This window comes from Hemicordylus capensis, chromosome 17 (genome assembly GCF_027244095.1).
Source record: "Hemicordylus capensis ecotype Gifberg chromosome 17, rHemCap1.1.pri, whole genome shotgun sequence".
Classification (NCBI taxonomy): domain Eukaryota; kingdom Metazoa; phylum Chordata; class Lepidosauria; order Squamata; family Cordylidae; genus Hemicordylus; species Hemicordylus capensis.
Window position 1 is genome coordinate 14222900 of NC_069673.1, and position 20296 is coordinate 14243195.

General features: G+C 54.5%; 1 protein-coding gene across 3 annotated transcripts in view; it reads right to left on the minus strand.

The window, feature by feature from the left end:
- Positions 1-20296, minus strand: part of FKBP15 (FKBP prolyl isomerase family member 15) — a 22889-nt gene continuing 2593 nt past the window's right edge. Inside the window, exons 2-30 of one of the 3 annotated variants that reach the window (XM_053281999.1) lie at positions 19287-19396; positions 18562-18655; positions 18010-18079; positions 17542-17616; positions 16823-16921; positions 16150-16299; positions 15290-15358; positions 14883-15026; positions 14406-14548; positions 14063-14111; positions 13783-13902; positions 12735-12828; positions 11964-12067; positions 11453-11546; positions 10924-11033; positions 10734-10841; positions 9391-9485; positions 9185-9287; positions 8266-8298; positions 7695-7866; positions 6620-6756; positions 6141-6296; positions 5431-5583; positions 4877-4969; positions 3989-4099; positions 3631-3738; positions 2619-3244; positions 2215-2308; positions 1-1727 (exon numbers count right to left, since the gene is read on the minus strand). In XM_053281999.1, coding sequence (XP_053137974.1) covers positions 1647-1727; positions 2215-2308; positions 2619-3244; positions 3631-3738; positions 3989-4099; positions 4877-4969; positions 5431-5583; positions 6141-6296; positions 6620-6756; positions 7695-7866; positions 8266-8298; positions 9185-9287; positions 9391-9485; positions 10734-10841; positions 10924-11033; positions 11453-11546; positions 11964-12067; positions 12735-12828; positions 13783-13902; positions 14063-14111; positions 14406-14548; positions 14883-15026; positions 15290-15358; positions 16150-16299; positions 16823-16921; positions 17542-17616; positions 18010-18079; positions 18562-18655; positions 19287-19396 — 3595 coding nt within the window. In that variant the 3' untranslated portion in view covers positions 1-1646. The remainder of the gene's footprint in view (positions 1728-2214; positions 2309-2618; positions 3245-3630; positions 3739-3988; positions 4100-4876; positions 4970-5430; positions 5584-6140; positions 6297-6619; positions 6757-7694; positions 7867-8265; positions 8299-9184; positions 9288-9390; positions 9486-10733; positions 10842-10923; positions 11034-11452; positions 11547-11963; positions 12068-12734; positions 12829-13782; positions 13903-14062; positions 14112-14405; positions 14549-14882; positions 15027-15289; positions 15359-16149; positions 16300-16822; positions 16922-17541; positions 17617-18009; positions 18080-18561; positions 18656-19286; positions 19397-20296) is intronic. The other 2 variants (XM_053282002.1, XM_053282001.1) reach the window with 2 other exon arrangements.

The window sequence follows — 20296 nt, forward strand, 5'->3', positions numbered from 1 at the left end:
CCATTTCATCCATTTTAATCGCACTTTTATTTTTCCAAGACACGAAATCAGATGGCAAAAGGTTCAGAACCGGGAGCCAAGCTAAGTTCCATTTCCAGAGAGAGACTATCCATTGCAAGGGGGAACCCCACCCCTCCACCAGGGCCAAGAGGCAAGCCGTGGGGGAAACGGGAAACCGAGCCTTTGGGCCTTTTTCAGCCGCTGGCAATCAACACCTGTCCTTCACAGCATTCATTGCCTGACACAGCCTAAATCTGGGTTTACTCCAGAGTATTCCTACTGGTTCCCAAAGTTAGGCAACATGATGAGGGGACCTTATTATTGGGGTGAGTTTCAATTCGGATCCATTACCAGATTGGCTTCTTCCCAAATGTGTCGACACAGAGAGACCAGAGCACGGAAGCCTTCTCTACCGAGGCGGCTTTAAGGGCTATCGCCAGAGGTGAGTCAGTGAGGGGCAGTGCGGGGCCATGCTGAGAGATCAAGGCATTTTCTGCACAGGGAAGCTTGTGGCAGGGAGTCCCACTGACCAAGTCCCCCCACAGAAGGAAGAGCCAACTAGTTTGTCTGTTGTGTCTGGTCTGACAAGAGAGGGGGACGTGGAAGCTTGTGGAGACAACATCACGTTTTTTTTTTAACAGAGATTAATTTCCAAAATACTCCTACAAGGCGTTTGGAGACTCCTATACAGCCCCGCTCTCCCCGAGGAGAACTGACTGGATGCTGTCCACCCGGCCCCCAGCCAGGCGTCTCCCGACTGCCTCCCTGCAAAGCTGCAGAACCAGCCTCCGAGGGGCAACTCGGCTGCAGCGCAGAGGCATGCGCCCGCAAGCAGGAGTCCCGAACCCCGCTGGCCGGCGGTGTTTGCAGCAAAGAGCGAGAGCATAAAGGCTCCCTGCTGTGCGGGTCACCCAGGCGGCGAGGCCAGAGCGAAGGTGGGGCCGGTTTCACACTTCAGCGGCTTTGCTAGTAAGCCACAGACACACAGCTGGGAGAGGACACAAGAGGACAAAAACACTCACTCACCCAAGAAATCCCCAGCCCTCCAACTCGGGGCTAAAGGCAACAAACAACTGGTGCGCTCTCCGCTGGGGTAACAGCAGGGTCTCTCGGCGGGGTCACCTCGGAAGCAAGCCGCTTCTTGCTGGTGACGACGGGTTCCCTCCCCTTGCAATGCCAGGAAGCAATCCAGAGCAAGGAGCAGCCCGCCTTTACATCAGGGCTGCCTCAGCACAGCAGGAACGCCAACCACGTGGGGGAGAGAAGGCTCAGCACCTCGGAGCTTTCCTCACGGCATTTCCCCCGAGAGGGAATCCTGCAGCCGGGAAGGGGCAGACCCCCAGCCCCTCTTCTGGGGCCTGGCAAAGAAGCCTGTCCCCGTTTGCATAAGTCGTTTAGGGTTAGTCGGGCGCAGAGGTGCGTGGTTAGGACAGATGCAGGCATGGGGTGGAGGAAGAGGCCAGCTCCGGGAATTGCCCCAGCCCCCCCGAGAATGCAAGTCAACAGGCAAGATCTCCTGCCAACCCAGGTGAGCAATCCAGGGAGCCCCACACAAAAAGAGACAGGTCCATGCGAGGCGGCCCAGGGCTGGCGAGCCATTGCTGGCACCCGAGAAATCTCGCCGCTTCATCCACTCAGTCAGCCGCTCACCCCAGCCAATCCAGGTCGTCGTCGTCGTCATCGTCATCTCCGAAGAGCGGGGCTGGGGGAGGCTGGCCCTTCATGCTCTGGAACCCCCGCCCCGCCCCGAAAGACATCATTAGCTCAACGCTGCCGAGTAGAGCGGGACCGACCGAGGGCCAGAGATGCTTCTGGGCAACAGCGAGCCAGATTCTGGGACGTGGAGCAGCTGTGCCTTTCCCACCTGCTAACTTACCTTGTAATCAACTTGGCTGGTCGTGGGGAGATGGTTGGAGGAGCTCAGCAGGGAACAGAAGCAGCCTCTCCCCCCAGCCCAGTTCAGCCCCCTGCTGGATTGCACCATTACCTTCGTAACGACCCCGGGTAGAAATGTGTTTCTTCTTTTAAAAATGGAGGAGGAGGCTGAGATTGCAAGACCCAGCACCAATTCCTCTATGTGGCCCACTCGTGTCTACATTTTAGGGAAGGACACCTCAACAAATTCCTCCAAACACGGAGTTTCTGCCAGCAGACACATCGCCCCAGTTCAAACTAGGAAGCGCCGATCCCAGATGCCTCCCCGCAAATTCTTACCAGTTCTTCCTCCTCGTCCTCTTCCAGGGGCCCTCCCGTGGTGGACGGTTTCCGGACTGCCGCTTTAAAGAAGCTGCCTTTGTCCTCCAGGCGGCTGAGGAAGACAAGAGCAGGGATTTTAAAAAGGGAAATTTACTTGTGGAGTGGAGAAGGGAAGGGGGGAAAAACAAAGAGAGTTGTAAGGCAGGGTCCCCAGCTTTCGGCCACTGTGGCGTTTGAGGACCACCACCACCACCCGCCGCCGCCTTTCAAGAGATCCCAAATAAGATCTCGCTTTGGGTGCCTGAAGCACACAGAACATTCTAGTAAGAAGAATGCAGAGCACCGCAAGGCCAATATCAGGCCAGCCCTGCTCAGAAACAGATGCAGAAATCCCCAGGGCAGAGCAGCCCTCCTGGACTGACCTGGAATTTGCTTGGGTGGGGCTCAGGACCTGTCCCGGCTTGGCTTCTGCCGACGGGTTGTGCTCGTCAGCGGCTGCTCCAGAGAGGGAAGCAGAGAGCCCGGGATCCTGGCTCGGGGCCTCGAGACAGCTGACTTCTTCTCGGCCGGGGCCTGCCACGGGACCCTCTGTCTTCTGCTCTCCCTCTTCAGCTGCCGGCTCCAAAACCGCCTCCTCAGCAAGCACCGGCTCCACTGTGCGGCTTCCATCTTCCTGCTTAGAGCCAACGGCCGCCTCCTGTTCGCTGGCGGGCAGCGGAGAGATTTCCAGCCCTGTCCGAGGCAAGGCTGCCGGAGTCGATTCGTCACGCTCTTCCGAGGCCCGTGCTTGGGATGCCGCAGAGTCCGGGCTGCCCCGGCCGGCTTCTGGAGAGGCAAGAGGGCCAGCAGCCGGCGGCGCCTCTGGGAGATCAGAGGGAACAGAAGGTGGTGTTGCCGGTGGTTCGTGCGGAGAGCTGCTCCTGTGCTCTGTATCGGCAGCGGCGGCGGCGGCGGCGGCTGGGGTTGCCGGCTTCTTCTCCACGGGGCCTGGTTCTTCCTCCTCGCCACTGCTCTCCTTGTTCTGCTCCAGCAGCTGAAGGGTTATGGTCTGGGAGCAGGAGGGGAGAAGCAAGAAGAGGAGTTACTTGCCTGAAATACACAGCAGTCCTCCATACAACCCCCAGACACCCCCCACCGCTTTCTTCTGGGCAAACACAGCAACAGAGTGCACAAAAGTCTGGCTCCCTGAGAATCACTTCTTTCTTTAAAACAAGCCCCTAGCCCTCATGGCTGACGTTTGGCGGAATCTCAGCAGTGGTTGGACCTCCTCCTCAGTGGAGGAATGGAAACTTCACCCTCCTCGCCCTTCTCACAACTAGCACAAGCAGAATCAATTATGCCAAGTAAAGGAACCACAGCCAACAGGCTCCATTTTGCAGAATGTTCTGACAATTGTGGAATTTTGGTTTTCTCTCTGCCCAGCGCCAGCTATACCTTGATGGTGTTCATGACGACGCCCAGGACCTCCCTGCCGGAGTAGGACTCTTCCAGCTCAAACTCGCCCCGCAGGGACCGGAACACCCCGTTCATGATCTTCTTCACCTGGGGAGAAAACGGGCCAAGGTGTCAGAAGGGCCCAGGCATGCCGATGGGCTTCCAGCACGAAGGGCTTCCCTGGAGGAAAAACAGATCCTCTCCGGCGGTGGGGGAGGCTAGGAGGGAAGTGGCCACCTGATTTATAGCCCCCCTCCGCCCACCGCTAGCTGCAGATGGCTGCATTTCCCCCAGCAATGCTGAACAAGGAAATCTGGGGCAGCGGGGTGCGAGAAAACACGAACACACACACACACACCTCTTCAGTGGAGTCCGCAGACGATGGTGGCTGCGTGCCTTTCTCAAGCTCTTGGATCCGCTCCTCGTAGTGGGCCTTGAGGGCGGCTACCTGTGACTGCAGGGCCAGATACTGTTTGGGGCAGAGAGAGGAGACAGGAGGAAAGGCACATGGGGTGTGGAAGGGCAAGAGCATCAGGGTCCGACGGGACCAGAGGGCTGGGCTTTGGGCCTGGAGTCCTGCATTCAAATCCCCACCGACTCCCGACTCCGTTATGAAGCTCTGGACCAGCTGCACTCCCCGATTTGTGGTGGGGATCAAGTGAAAATAATCCTCTGGCCCACAGGGCTGCACGCCTTTGCCCCTCCAGCTGATGCTGGATTACAACTCCCATCACCCCTGGCCATGGTGGCTGAGGATGATGGGAGTTGTAGTCTAACACCACAACATCACCGTCTTCTTTCAGATGCCAGGCAAAGGATGCCCTGTTCACCCGGACTTCTAAAAACCCTTTTGTCTTTGATTGTAGCTTTTTATTTTCTTAATGTGCTTTTAACTGTACATTTCTTTCCGTCGTTTTCTGTTTGTGAGCTGCCTAGGGAACAGTGGCTATATGGGTCGGCCAAAAGATGGATGATCAGTCCCACCACAGCCCTGCTCTGGAGGGAGGTCAGGAACGGGCATTCCCAGGGGTCCCTTCCCGTTGGCCCCTCCCTGCCCCCAGCCAGCCAGCCAGCATGCCAGGCGAGACATCGAGGAGACGAGGAAGAGGTCGGCGAGGCTGCTCCGGAAGCTTGGAAGGCAACTCCCCCAAACCAAAGGGACACCCAGCGCTGCCCCCCACTGGACTGGGGGGCTGAAGAAACAGCAAGGAGGCGGAGGGCAGGGGGCCGGGGGGTCTCCACTCACCTTGCCCTTCACGGGCTCCAGCTGTTCCAGCTGCTCCTGCAGTGCCGAGAGCGTCTCGTCCTCGGAGCTCCGGGTGGTTCTGAGCAGGGAAAGCTACGAGGAAGCCAGAGCCCCCAGACCCGCCGGTGATTATTCATTTAACGTACCCAGAACGCATGTCTCTGGGCGGTTCACAACAAGCCGTTTTGTGTTGGTTACACTTGATGGTGCAGAATGCCAGCTTGGAGATCCGGCAGCCGATTCCCACACACGCAAGGATAGCACGAGCGCCAGCTTTCCCACAGCTGACCGAGGTTTGGCTTGTGGGGCTCGGCGGTGATCCAAGATCGCTTCCACGTGCCCGGCTGCCAACCAAGCGGCCTCCCGCTGTCTGCCGGGCACAGGTGGAGCTGGGCTGCTGCAGGGGAAGGTTGCGGGGGCCACGGCAGCAAGACGGGGCAAAGCAGAGCCTCCGAGGGCTGGGGAAACTGCCCCTCCTGGGTGGGGCAGCAGCTGAGACCCATCCATTTGTGGGAGGAAGCAGAGAGAGGGACGGAGGAAGGGAGTACGCCTACCTTCTCTTCCAGCTGGGAGACCTTCTGCAGCTGGGCATCCCTCTGCTCACACACCTCCTGGTACTGGCACGCGTGTTGCTCCTTGGCGGTGCTGAGCAGGCGCTCGCATTTGGCTTCCCACTGAGACTCCAGCTCTGCCTGCATCAGGGACAGCTTCCAGCCCCACCCGCAAAGGACACACTGGTCAGCCTTAGACAACAGTCCCCTTCCAAGCGTTCCCAACCCTGGGGTCATAGGAAACTGCTTTATACTGAGTCAGACCATTGCTCAGTATCGTCTACCCAGACTGGCAGCAGCGGCTTCTCCAAGATTAGAGGCAGGAGGCTCTCCTATCTTGGAGATGCTGTCAGGGAGGGAATCTGGGACCTCCTGCATGAACACCTTCTGCAGCACCTTCTTCCCTCTTCCCAGAGAGGCCCAATCCCCTAAGGGGAATATCTTACAGTGGAGTCTCCCATTCAAATGCAAACCAGGGCAGACCCTGCTCAGCAAAGGGGACAATTCATGCTTGCTACCACCAGACCAGCTCTCCTCTCCTCTTGGCAAGGAGAGTTCCCAAGGGTGCTAAATCCATAGGCTGCCTTCCACCCCGATATTAGGAAGGAGGATGCAGTGTGATTTGCCTCCCTTCTCGACTCTGCAATCACCCCTCCATCAGGAAACCGCCTCTATGGTCTTCCCCCAGGGAGGAATTCGCTCCTGCCTCCTACCTGCTCTGAAGCAGCCTGGTCCGTCGACGTCCGGGCCTTCTTCAAGAGCTGCCGGAGCTTGTCCAGTTCCTCCTGGTAAGACTTGCGGATCTCGTCCATCTCCTCTTCGGCCTGTCCTCTCTCCAAAAGGGACTTTTTCTTCCTCTCCGAGAGATTCTGGATCCGAAGCAGGGGGAGGAAACAAAAACCCACAACGATGTCGTTGGTTTTTAAACCGAATGGAGCATTCAGAACAAGAGAGGGATATTCTGCCAGCAGCCTGAAATGATCCAGTCCTTTCTGTCCATTCAAAACCACCTGGTTCTGCCACATACAGAGGGGAGGTCCCAAGTGGGGCCTTTTTCCTCAGCCATTGGATGCCAAGTATTCTTAGCCGTCCGAAAACTCCTGGACCACCACCAGGGTGGGCACTCCAGCCTTGAGAAGCACCGCCACTTGGATTTCTGTGCCTCCTCCTCCTCCTCTCTCTGGTGCCCTACCTTCTCCAGGCTCGCCTTCTCCACGCGGAGGTCGGCCAGCTCTTCCTCCAGGGCCGCCACCTTCCCGTCCAGCTGCCTCCGGCTCTGCTTCTCCACTTGGAACTTGCTCCGGGTGTCCTCGGATGACTCCTGAAGCTCTGCAGAGGGCGGGGCGCCGAGTTGACATGGAGACGCAGACCCGAGAGAGGGACCCAAAAAGGCGAGAGCTCCCTCAGGACAGGAACCCTAGAAGGACCAGCTCCTCCCCTGCATGAGCCTGCCATCCGATCAGGCCCTCGCGGGAGGCAATATGTTCATACGCAAGCCAGGGGCATAATTCGGAGGCGGTCTATGGGGCAGAGGCCCCCAATGAATGGCCCGGAGCCCCAAATCTCATCATTCACCCTGTCAACATCAGACAGTAGCGGATTAAAGCAGCACATTGCTACTTTTAATTACATAATTAGGTTGCAGGTTATTCCAGGCGATTCATATCCGAACTGGATCTCTGGGGGCTTATTGGGAGATTGACACCCAAAGGGGTTGTTATTGTGTACTTAAAAGTGTCATTCGCTATGTTTGTCTGTGCCTCTGTCATCTGGTCAATGACCATAATAATAAGGATTTTGGTTCCAATTCATCAGCCACCTCCTCCTCCTCGACCTCTTCCAGAAAGGAAAGACAGCCGTGGAGGCACCTGCACAGAGCAAGGGAGAGACCCCTTGGCCTCACCTCGCTCTCGGCTGCTCCTGTCTTCAAAAGCGCTGTATATTAGATACTTTAAGTAATAAGTGTAATTTTGGGGGTGGGGGTGGGGATATGATTGAAAAAGGGCTGTGGATCCAGGCCCTGGATCTTTTAAGTACCCAGCAATGCCCCTGATGCAAACTAAATGAGTCAAGCAAGTCGGAAGGGACTAGAAACTTGTTCTTTAAAAGCAAACACCAAGGACTATCTGGAAGCAAAGTTCTGCCCCTTTAGAGCAAAAGACACAGGTAACCCAGAAGGATGTACTCTGGCAGAGAAAAGGAGCTCTCTGCACGCGTCTTGGAGGTACTCTTTCCTGACCTGAGCCCCTCCCTGAAGCCTCCCTCACCCGTCAGCTGTGCCTGCAGCTGGTTGAGCTGCGTCCCGTGCCTCTCTGCCTCCTTCAGGGCCACATTCAGCTGGGACCGCAGCTCCATCTCCTTCTTCTGATGGCCGGTCAGCTCCAGCTGCAGCCGGGAGATCTGTGCCGTAGCGGCTGCCAGCTCTTCAGCCACTTTGACCTGCAATGCAAGAGAAGAGACACCATGGCGGGGAATGCCGGCCAGCGCCTCCGGAATGGATCGGGAGGTGTGTGGGTCAGAGGGCAGCGACAGAAAGCGCCCGGAAGAGGAGAATGAGCTCCTTCGAGACACACGGCCTCCGCACGATCCAATGCTAGCTTTTGTATCTGCTGCCAAAAGCACATTTTCGGAGTCGCATGATCTCCGTGGGGCACGGCCTGATCCCGACTGGCATGCAACCCCGGCAGAGGGGCCCACTGGACGGAGACCTGCAGAGGAGAGCTGGGGTTTGGGGCCCGTGTAGGTCAGAAAGGGCAACTCTGAATGAATGAGGGGGGTGCGGGAGCAAGGGGGGAATGGAATTCCAGGTGATCCGGACATCAGAGGACAAGGCCTCACCTGGTCCCAGCCCTGATCCTGTGGCAGCATGTGCTAAAGAGAGCAAAGTGGCAACAGGAGAGAAGAATTACCACCACCAGAAGCAGAAGAGAGAAAGAGAGAGAGAGAGATTTTCATTAAGAGAGGAAGGCAGCACTCCAAATGGTTCAGAGAAATTGGAGTGTTCTGTGGTCCAGAGGTTTGGCATGCCAAAATTGCCTGGTAGGGCAGTCCACACCCTGCAGTTGGTTTGAGTAGGGCCCAAGGCATAGGCTATCCCCAAAGTATAGGCCACCTCCAGCCTCAGAGGCAAGATGCCTCCAAATACCAGTTGCAACCATCATTTCTATTTTTATTGTACGAGCCTCACCGCTAGCCATAATGCAACACTAAGCAGCACAAAGCTAGTTTCACGGAGTTTTATTTCTAAGCCTTTTTTTAAAATCCCAAACTGTCCCAACTTTTGGACAGTTTTCTGCCCAAAGAGGAGTTCCAGTCGGCAGAAGCAACTGTGAGCACCGCACCAGAAGGCACTGCGGGAGATTCCCCTTCGGGGCCGGGGCCGTAGCTCAGCGGCAGAGCCTCTGCTTGGCGTGCAGAAGGTCCCCAGTACCATCCCTGGCAGCATCTCCAGGTAGGGCGGGGAAAGACGCCTGCCTGGAACCTGGGAGAGCCACTGCCAGTCCGTGTCGAGAATCCTGAGCTAGAGGGACCCAGGGCCCGACTCGGCATAAGGCAGCTTCTTATGTCCCACTGCTAGAGCAGAGAGTCCGACTCGCTCCTTACGGTGTATCCGACACGAGCTTCAGCCCCCATTCCCCCCCCGCCCGCCACCACCTCCCCACTGCCGAGTTCTTTAGCCTAAGACCAGAGCACCCAGGCACCTCCCAGCTGTTCCGCAGACCCCCTCCGTGCCCCACGGCCCCTCTTCTTGGCGTACCTTCTCCTGCTCGGCGTGGAGCACCCTGGCCTGCGTGTGCTCGGTCGACACCTGCAGGGAAGTGTTCCTCTTCTCCATCAGGAGGTTGCTCTGCTCCACATACCTGGGGAGGAAAGCGGGGCAAGCGCATGGTGGGACCGAGGGCCAGATCCGGCTGCTGCAGCTGGCTGGATCCGACCGGCGGGACTGAGCACCCGGCTCCTCACCTCTGGTTGCGCTCAATCAGCTCACTGATCTTCTCGTTCTGCTCCTCGATGCGGCCGCTCTTCTCAAAGACCTCCTGCTTCAACCGCTCGTTCTCCTGCCGGGCAAAACGCCGGGCGTCAGAGCCGAGGATACCCGGGCAACAACACCATTCCGCCCTCTTGGCGTGTTTATTCCGATGTCAATGATTCTCTCCCCACCCAAGTCCAACTCCTCTTGACCCTTGGGCGGCAGTCTTCCCACTGTTCTGCCTTGGGCGGTACTTGCCACATCGATTTGTCGGCCCCGTTTGAAAATCACGGCTCTAGGGCAGGGGATTCCCAACCCTGGGTCCCTCCCCCAGATGTTGTGGGACTGCAAACTCTCATCATTCCCCTGCCACAATGGGCAACAGTTGGCAGTGGCTAGAGGCAGGGCCTTTTCGGTGGTGGCCCCTGGGCTTTGGAATACCCAGAAGAGCTTCACTGTGCTCCCCTCTCTTGGGGTTTTTAAAGGGCATCTACAGACCCATCTTCTCAGAGAGGCTCTTGATCTGCAGATAACATCTGGTGGGTTTTAAATTTGGCCTTTACTGGGTCATGTTTTGGGTTCAGTTCTACACTGTTGCATTTGCTTTACTAATGCAGTAGACTGGAAGGGGTTTCCCCACTCCCATAAGAACATAAGCAGAGCCCTGCTGGATCCGGCCCAAGACCCACCCAGTCCAGCATCCTCTTTCACACAGTGGCCCACCAGATGCCTCTGAGGAACCGCCCTGGTTTGCATTTGAATGGGAGGCTACATGTGAGCACTGTAAGATAGTTTTCCCCTTAGGGGATGGGGCCGCTCTGGGAAGAGCATCTGCCTGCTTGCATGCAGAAGGTTCCAAGTTCCCTCCCTGGCAGCATCTCCAAGATAGGGCTGAGAGAGACTCCTGCCTGCAACCTTGGAGAAGCCGCTGCCAGTCCGTGCAGACAATGCTGAGCTAGATGGATCAAGGGTCTGACTCGGTAGAAGGCAGTTTCTTATGTACAACCACCAAAAGGCTGCTAGAAGCCCTGATCTGTAGGAACTCAGATGCAGGTTGGCACTGGTCTGAGATACCTGCACAGGTGGGGCAGGAGGTAACTCGCTCTGGCCCACACTTCCACCCCCCCATCCCTGGAGCCGCCATTTTGCACGAACTGGTTCCAGTTAGTGGGCCTCAGACTCCTAACCCAGAAGACGACGCACCCCACAAGCCGGAAGTCGGCCGATGTCTGCCCCAGGGCCTCAACGAAGAGAAGTAATTGGGCCTCTTCAGGACTCCGATGGGTCTTTCTCTATCCGAGGGGTCAACAAGGGTGCCCTGGAGCCCAGAGCTCACCTGGATGATACGCTGGATGTTGCTCATGATCATGGCCGTTTCCATAGTAACCGAGGAGATGCCTGGCAAGAGGCTATGCCCCGAATTCTGTTTCTGCAGCTCTTCCACCTGCGGGGCGGCGGGGGAGAAAGAGCATCAGCACGGAGGATGGGTTCTCGGGTGGGATCCAGCACCCTGACCATCCCATTACCTTGGCCACCAGCCGATCCATTTTGTCAGCCACTTTGCCAACAGCCAAGCGGATCTCCGTGTTCTGCTGCCGCGCTTCGGTCATCAGGAATGAGCCCATGTCTCCGGCTGCTGCGATAGGGGGGAGAGAAGGCGTGAGGTGGCCTACAGAAGAGGCCACCCAAGACTGGCACCCAGAGCATGAGCCGAGACCCATTTGGAGAAGGGCCCAGAGCTCAGTGGTGGAGCATCTTCGGCTCCTACATATTATGTTTCCAGTGGCTGAAGCGCTTCCTGTGCCTTAAATTCCAACAAGCCATCCAATCATCCTGTAAGGCAGGCTCCCATGATCCTCGGGAATGCAGAGGTGGAGGCCAGGGAGGAGGCTGGAGGGAGCAGCCTGCCTCAGGAAGCTCGTGGCAGTGGGAGGATTTGAACGAGGGCCTCCCAACTCAGCCGCTAGGCCGGAGTAGCTCCCATGCACTCTGTGTGTGTGTGTGTGTGTGTGTGTGTGTGTGTGTGTGTGTGTGTGTTTTTGCTTTTAAAGATACCTTGGAAAGGAGCTGGGTACATCGCCCCAACCGGCTGGAGCTGGGAAGCTGCAGCGGTGGCTTGTGGGTAGGCGTAGGCCATCCCAGTATATGGCTGTGAAGAGAAGAGAGAAGGTGGGGGAAAGGAGTCCGGTGAGACAGCGCTGAAACTCGAGGGGACCGGATCTCGACTGGCCGTCTCGCTCAAGCCGACCCCCCGACCCACCAGACCACCACAGAGGCAATCCAACGTGGTGCCCAATGCTATGGAGGGTGGGCACACAGCCACAAGGGTGGCGACGGGACTCCTCCACCGCTCTGGCCAGAGCTGCACAACTCCGGTTCTCCGGCTATCTTGGACTGACAGTGTCCATCATGCCCAGTCACACAGCGGCCAATAGCCAGGGAGGGAACACCAACAAGAGGGCCCCCGTTAGGCCGCTCTGCTCAGGGCCTCTGCCTCCCTGCCCCGCCTCACCCCGTGTTCTCTTGCCCTCTGAGAAAGAGGCTCCGACAGGCAGCCTCTCCGTACCTGGAAGCCCTGGGGAGTCCCAGCAAGGGCCAGATGTGGCTGGAGGGGAGCAGGGATCATGGTGGCCGAGGGCACCTGGAGTCCGGAAACAGCTGGCTGAGGCACTGAGGAGGGACCGGAAGCGTCGGCATTACGGGCTGCTGTGCAGACAAGTGGCCTTGGCTGCAGCAGACGAAAGAAGCTCTCCCTCCTGGCTGATGTTACTTCCCCACCTCATTCTCCATTCCTAGCCTGGGGAAGCCCACGGGGGACCGACTTGATCTAGAAGGCCTAGCGCATGGCTGCACAACTTCGGCCTTCCAGCTGGACTACAACTCCCACCACCCCCAGCCTCTGGCTGCGGATGATTGGAGTTGTCGCCCAACAATAGCTGGACCGTCGAAGTCATGCAGCCTTGGGTTAGGGCCAACCATCTCCCTCAAAAGCCCACAGACATGTTGCCGCTTGGGGGAGGTTCAGCGAAGAGGCCCCATCACGGCTTCCGTCTGGCCACCCTGCAGCAGGCCCACCAAAGCCACCCATTTTCAGATGCCCTCTCTGCCCAGAACCAGGAATCCCACACACATCTTTAGGACTGCTTTGCTTCACAGGGGCGAAGAAGGCTAACCCTTGTCTGGAAGGTCATTCTAGCTCTTGGGGGGGGGGGGATCTTAGAATGGCAGCTTCCTTTTCAACCACCATCTGGCCCCATTTGCAAGCTGGAAGTGGATGGCTGGGACCTGCCCAAACAACGTTCAACTCTGAAAACACACACACACAGACGCCCCTTACCTTGTGCTGTCATCTGAGGGAGGGTGGTTGGAGGGGCTGGCTTCAGCGGAGAGGACGGAGCAGGCTGAGCCACTCCTCGCACAGTATTTGGATCCTGCAAACACACGTTCCCCCCCGAGAATATTCTGTGTTCAACAACGAGAATTAAATTGCGTCTCCGCAGACCAGAGGTCGTGACTGTAGGAAAAAGCACTCAAGAGCACTCAGAAGATATCAGTGAACTAAAAATGTGGGGCGAGGTTGAAAGAGGCAGGTGAGAGAGGGACAAGACACCCTCCCTGCTGAAAAAGGAGCCTCCCCATCTCTGACAACTTTTAAGAAGTCTCCAAGGGTGCATTTATTCACCCAAGCTTTTGAAACTAGAAGTGTGGTTTTAATGATTTGTTTTATAGTGCTGTAGACTGCCCAGAGACATAATTTTGGACAGGTGTATAAGGATAAAGACAATTAATTAATTAGAAGAAAAAGAGGTGCATTTGGCTGTGGATGGAGTTTCAGGTTCCTGAGTAGTACCAGCGACTCGCTTGCAAGCCAGACTTCACAAGTACCTTTAAGAACTTGAGAGACACGGTAGCTGCAGCAGTCTCATTCCCTGCTACATCAGGGAACCTAAAACACCGACAGCAGAGAGACGTCTGTGCTGCGGCTTGCTGAACTCGGTGGACAGAAAAAACCAAGACCCATCCCCGAATCTTTGAACAATTCGTTCCAGAAAGGATTGTGGTTGGGAGTTAGCAACATGACAGCGCCACAGTGCCAATTCAGGATTTCTAGCTGGCCACTGCCCTTGGGCAAGGAACAATTTTAAGACACAAAATAGTGGTTGCTTACCCAAGAGCAGCGACCAGCTAGAAATTCTAATGGTGCCAAATGGCCAGTTAACAGAGTTCGTTAACTCACAACCGTCGTTTAAGAACCAGAAACAAGCAGCAGGAGGAACGCTAGAATCTCACCACCACCCCGCCAAGCCTCCATTCCAGTCTATGATTCAGTGCCAGAATTTGTTCTGGAATTCCACAGACCCTGCACCCTTGCTGGGTCTCCGTACCTCTATCTCCGAGTCGCTCGAGTCGAGCTGGGCTGGAGCCGTGCCCGAGAGGAAGGGCAGCATGGGTTGGCCCATCTTGGCCATCCGGGAAATCAGCTTCGCTTTCGCTACGTCGGGATTCTGGGGGTGAAGGGGGACGAGAGACGGGGGTTACAGATTCAGCCGCCTCCTGCGTACAGGCCAGATGCAGGGTTTGGAACTGTCCTGGGGGAGGAGGGGCGTGTCTCCCAACCCTTGCTTCAGCAAGTCAGACACACAAGTCCAGCTGAGTTTGACTTACCGCTAGCTGCTCACTGATGGAGTTGGATTTGGCCCGCACTGCCAGCTCTCTGAAATATGGGAAAGGGGCAGGGGGGAAATGTAAGTTTTCAAGAACTGTGTGAAGAGTCTGTTCTACAAACTTTTATACCCTTGTTGCATTCACACGTTCCCCAACTGAAAGGCATCACTAGGTTGATCAGAAACAGAGAAAGCAGACTTATCTGGATATCACACGGGCTCCCACCTTAACCACAGCTCTTGTTCACAATGCCAAGTTTTAAACACAGAGGCAACCGTGTATTTACAGCAGAATGGCATGCAACGACGCTGGGATTTTCTGAGAACTATTCCGGATTTCTCACCCTGGCTTTGGAGGTAGCGTAGAAGGGGGCACCCCTACAGAGTCTGTACTGGGGTTTTCAAGGTTTGGCGCCGGGGAAGGCGCGAGGAAATCTCTGGGACCCAGGCTCTGTCCATTGGAACTGGTGTCCTTCACAAGCCTCACCTAAGGAGGCAAAAAGAAGTTCTTGGATTGCGTTGTTAAAGAAGAGGGTCAAAAATGACGATGACAACACGGATAGATTTGTCTTCTATTTCCAAGATGGTGGCTGGGTCCTTGTTACAAGGATTGCTCTATTATATGAGTATTTATTACTCCAGATCTGAAATAATATTATACAACTCCAAAATAAAGGGGTTCCCCAGAATTAGTTGGGACTATAACTCCCATCCTCAATACCCCTGAGAGTTGTAGACCAACATCTTCTAGGGACCCAAGGTGGAAAGCGCCTGCCACAATGGCCTCCAACTGGAAGTGGGTTTGGGAAGGAGATACTCACCCGCTTGACTTCCACCTCAAAGGCCAGGGTTGAGTCCGGGGGGATGCGGTTGGCTACTCCTTGAGGCCCGTAAGCCAGCGCCGGCGGAACGATGAGAAAGCGCCTCCCTCCTTTCTTGAGTCCAACCATGCCTTCGTCCCAGCCCTTGGGTTGCAGAAACACATAACCAAAGTTGGAGACTGATTGCCTAGGACTTCACAGAAGGGGGCAGGATCCTAGCTATCTTGCTTACGAGACCAGCCAAAAATCTTTGGCCCCATCAGAGATACATTTGACCACGATGGGTTTGAAACGGAGGAGTCTGTTGATACTCTGCCCTTTCCACAGAAATGCCACAAGCTTAGATCTGTAGGCAGATATAATTGCTCCCCTCCAAAATCCCAGAGTAACAGAACGAGGATGCCCACCTTGATAACTTTGCCAGAGCCGAGTTTGAGTCGCAGGAACTTGTCTTTATTCATATTAGAGTCAAAAACCTGTTAAAAAAAAAAAGACAAGAGTCAAACAGAAAGTGAACTGACTGAAATCCAGCCATTCGAGCTGCTTAGAAGATCTTGCCGATGTTTCAGCCCTGCGTGGCACTGGGGCAGAGCAGACTCACAATACTTCCCATGCCCTTCATTTTGCAGACTGGGGAAACGAGGCTGAGAAACAGGATCTTGGCCAAGCACAGATACCGTAAATGATGAGAAAATCCTTCACAAGAGAACACTGGGAGCAATTATAGCACACAGGTGGATTAGAACAGGCCTGGAGAACTTGGCCCTCTAATTGTTGGAGAACTACAACTCCCATCTTCCCCTGCCACAATAAACTGTGGCTGAGGATGATGAGAGTTGTAGTCCAAACACAGCTCGGCCAAGCACAGCAGTGTATTTTCCATACAAAAATGTATTTGTTTGTCGGTGACTCAAAAACAAAAAAAAGCAACAGACCAATATAATACATCCAAAATCATTTGGATATTTTTGTTGTTTTCAAGTTTATTACCATTGCAAGCTGCCTAGGTATGTCTGACATCAAGAGGCAGGATATGACTACTGAACTGGCCAACTCGGATGCTTTGGGTGGCCGTGGGCAAGTGACTCTGTCTCGGGGAAAAGCTTCTCAGGGCTATTGAGCGGCTAAAATGTGTCCCCCACGCCAAGATCTTTGGAGAAAGGGCAGGATGTGAAAGTAAATCATATTAATTATTGTTGCGAATTATTACTCAGAAGATGAGTGAACGGAAGAGCACCTCTCTCTCCCCCCCGCACTCCAGTTTTACCTGTCCGAGAGCACCATTCTGTAACAGCCAACCCGTGAAGGCAACCTCCAGGGAATCTCCCGCCTCCACACCTTGGCCCTCTCCGATGATGAGGTCCTGGTACAGCACTGAGTCGGCAGAAGGGCTGCTGTTGTATTTGGCAATGCAAAGCTGCAAAAAGGAAGAACCAAATCCTTCTTCTCCTTGACCTGTACAAGCCACAGTGACCCAAACCCTCCTGGGAATGGCACAGAGGGGGTCCGAGAAGCTGTGCGGACACTCTGGACAAAGGTTAAGACCAGCACAGGCGATCCTGTGTGTCTGTAGCGCCATGGGTGTATGTGGTGCTTTGCAGCATCAGCCAACAGTAAGCAGGTCTCTGCCCTAAGCAGCTTGCAATCTAAAGGGAGGGAGGGAGGGGAGCAGCAGCAAGGATAACCAGGGCTGAGTGCAGCACACAAGTTCTCACATTTGGGTCCCCAGATGTTGTTGCACTACAACTCCCATCATCCCCAGCTGCAGGGCCATTGCGGCAGGGGGTGATGTGAGTTGTAGTCCAATAACATCTGGGGACCCGAATTTGGGCCCCCCTGATGTCGCACGCTCCGAGTGCTGCCAGAGACCCAACAGACACACCAGAGGGCTGGCTTAAAACTACCACCACTACACACAAGGCAACACGCGTCCTCGATACCTGCTGGCAGAAATCCAGCGCCGCTTTCTCCGACTCAAACATGATGGACCAGTTCTGCCTCTGGTCATCATAGAATGTGCTGTAGTTGTTGGGCTGGACCTGGAAGGAGGGAAAGCACACCTCACATGGACTAGGGCAGACGGCTGCTGCTCCAAGCCAATCAGCTCTCCGACCTGGGAACGTCAGGAGCAGCTTGTCTTAAAACAAAAACCAAAAGAAGTGCACAAACGGGACCAGGAATGTTGAACTGGAAGAAGACGACCTCTGCATGCTTTAAAAGAGACAGAACTATTCATGGTAAGCTAATAAATAGCATTTTACGCCCTCTACTTCTAGAGTTCGTACATGGTTTTATTCTTATGTTCATAAACTGCCTCGAGGACCCGACTTGGGGTAGGGATGTGAACGAATCTCACTCGAATCGATTCGCGTTTGAAGCCATTGAACTGAATGGAGATTCGCTCGAATCAATTCGAATTCCCCCAAAGTCTAATCAAATTTGGTTGATTCAACCGAATTCGATTTAGACTTTGGGCAAATTGGAATCGATTCGAGCGAATCTCCACTCAATTCAATGGTTTCGAACTCGAATCGATTCGAGTGAGATTCGTTCACACCCCTAATTTGGGGTGAAACACAAGTTAGAAACTGTAACCACCAACAACATGCAGTGCAGTCCTACGGACTGGATTCTTGTCCTCCTTAGCAGCAAGGCTTACCGTGAGAACAAACCCTGAATGGATCCTGGCAGTCGTGATCTGCTGCTGCTGGCTGATATAAAGGAGGATCCTGTACTGGATTGTAAAAGAGACGGAAAGAAGGGAGGGGAGAAGAAGAGAGTAGATCACACTGGGTTCTTTGGACTAATGACCTGACCTGAGACAAGAGCTTCACGTCATTTCTACAGATGCTCACCCAGATCTCCACCACCAGCAGGCCAGTAACGATGGAATGAGAAGCCGATTACCCTACACTTTCCCCCCTGGGAGGAACCACACCACCCTCACCAAGGGAAACCTGGCTTGATCTCAAACCGTCACCCACGTCAGCTGCTCGGGATGGAAGGAAACAGACGTCAGTGGACTACATGGATCGAGACAGCTCCTCCAATTCCCGCAGAACCAGACATGGCCCGGCGACAGAGGCACAAAGGAAGCATTGGCACAACGTGCTGCGCCTTCTCTTACCTCTTTGGTAACATGGCTCCCCACCACGGCTGCACCATATTTGCCTTGTTTCACGTACTGCCCGTTTGTGCTGAGATGGAAGGGGAAAGCCTATTAGCATCCCACACACTTGTGCTAAAAGCTATCCCTCCCCACCGCCCCCTCCTCCACCCAAGGACTACATACAAGTAATTTTGCCTCTTTGTGACAGGGAAGGACTGTAGTGTGATAGGCCCTGCTTTCCATACAGAGGGTCCTGTGTTTCAATCCCTGGCAGCATCTCCAGGTTAGGCTAGGAAAGAGCCATCTGAGGCTCCAAAGAGCTGCTGCCAGCCAGTGCAGACAATACTGAGCTAGAGGGGAAAAGGCTCTGACTCAGCAGAAGCCAGTTTCCTACGGAAGCTAGATTTTAGTGTCATCCCAAGATGAATGCCACCCCAACTTAAGCAATGGCCCAGTAGACACAGCAATGGCCACCCTGGGCTTCTTGAAAGGCGAGTGGCACTTGTGAGGAAGCAGACGCTAACTCAGCCAGCAGAAAGCCTCCGCAGCTTCCTCCGGCAGAGTACTTACAATCGATATGCGTGAACGGCCGTAGCAAAGAAGACGGACGGGGCTCCCGAAGTAGGTGTGGGCGTGGGCGACTTCTGGGATGGGGGGCCTGCAGCTGAAGCAGCACACAGAGTCAAGTCAGCACACATGTTAGATGGTGACACATTTCACATTTGCCCACAAGCATCAGCAGCTTTTCCTGCTAAGCATCTGCCTGCAAGCCTCTTTAGTTTGGAGGGTCACACCCACTATTCCCTGTCACAGGGATTCCAAGCTAGTAGCTTACTACAACCCCCCATCATCCCCAGCTGCAACGCCTTTTGGCAGAGGATGATAAGAGTTGTAGTCAACATCTGGGAATCCCTGTTACAGGAAACACTGGTCTCACGGCCAAGCCTTTCCTAGACCAGGGCTTCTCAACGTTGGGTGCCCAGATGTTATTGGACTTCAACTCCCATAATCCCCAACCAAAGGCCACTGGGGCAAGGGATTATGGAAGTTTAAGTCCAATAACATCTGGGGACCCAACACTGAGAACCCCTGTCCTAGACTGTACCACCCAAGCCCCTGGGTGAGGAAATAGATGCTTGAATTCTCCCCCACATTATCCAGAAATTAGCCACGTCACTCTGTTACAACAAACACTGCCCACACCCAAAAGAAATATAACACCTTTCGAAAAAAGACACTGAAGAGACGAGCTAGTTAGTCACCACCTTGACAGGGAGTGATAACCAATTACTTACCAGCGGCCGGTTGACCCTTTTTCGGCTGCTTGGGTGCTGTATATTGGAAAAATTCATTGCTGGTGCCCGTAGCTGTCTGATCCAGTCCAAAGAGAGAGGCCAGCCTGGCTCTATATGGGGAGAAAACCATTTGCTTGTTTGATGCCATCATCTACAGGGTTTTTTTTTTTTTTTTTGCAGGGGGAAGCATGTGAGATGCAGAGATATTCATGTTTCATTGTGAAGCCCAGCTCAGCGGTTCCATTTCAGCCTTTTTGAGTCATGTATTAGAACACCGTAACTCCTTCCACCCCAGTCACACTGAACACTGACTCCAGAAGGCTGTAACACTGAACTTGTAATTTATTTATTTTTAAAAAGGCATCTTCATCTTCCCACCTTTAAAGGGGGGAAAAGTCAAAGTGCTTTGTAGAAAGCAAGAATTACGCACTGCTTCTGAATTACAGCAGCTCTCTTTTCCAAAAACCAGCAGAAAAGAGGCCACGTCTTAGCACAATTAGAAACCTCTCTCTGACATGTTAGTTTTCCAGGTGCAGAGGCATTCTGTCACGGGGGCGGGAAGAGAACAGCGTGCACTGGAGCAAGCCTTTCTCCAATTTTCTGCATTTGCCCTAGGACGAGGAACTTAGTGCAGGGTTTCAAGGCTGCTGCCACAACCCAAAGAGGCAAAAACTCGCTTTTAAAAAACCAAATTGAAAGCGAGATTTCTGAGAAGTTAAACACACAGAGACACAGGTTCTAAATCCTGCGCTATGCCGAACTGCAACTGCAACTATCTCAAGACCGAAGTTCGGTTTTAGCTGCGGGCCAACAGCTCCCAAGAAGGAGCTACCACCGAAAAAACAAACCCATGGACTGCCTGCCAGAAATACTCCGTCCGCCATGGGCCCGACATGGCCGTTCGAGAATTCCCCGACTTGCTGGCTGGGTCTCTTACCACCCCATCCATTCAAGCTTCATTGCTGTTTTTCTAAAGTGGAATCACGCCTCCCTCAGTCCCTTTCCCATCC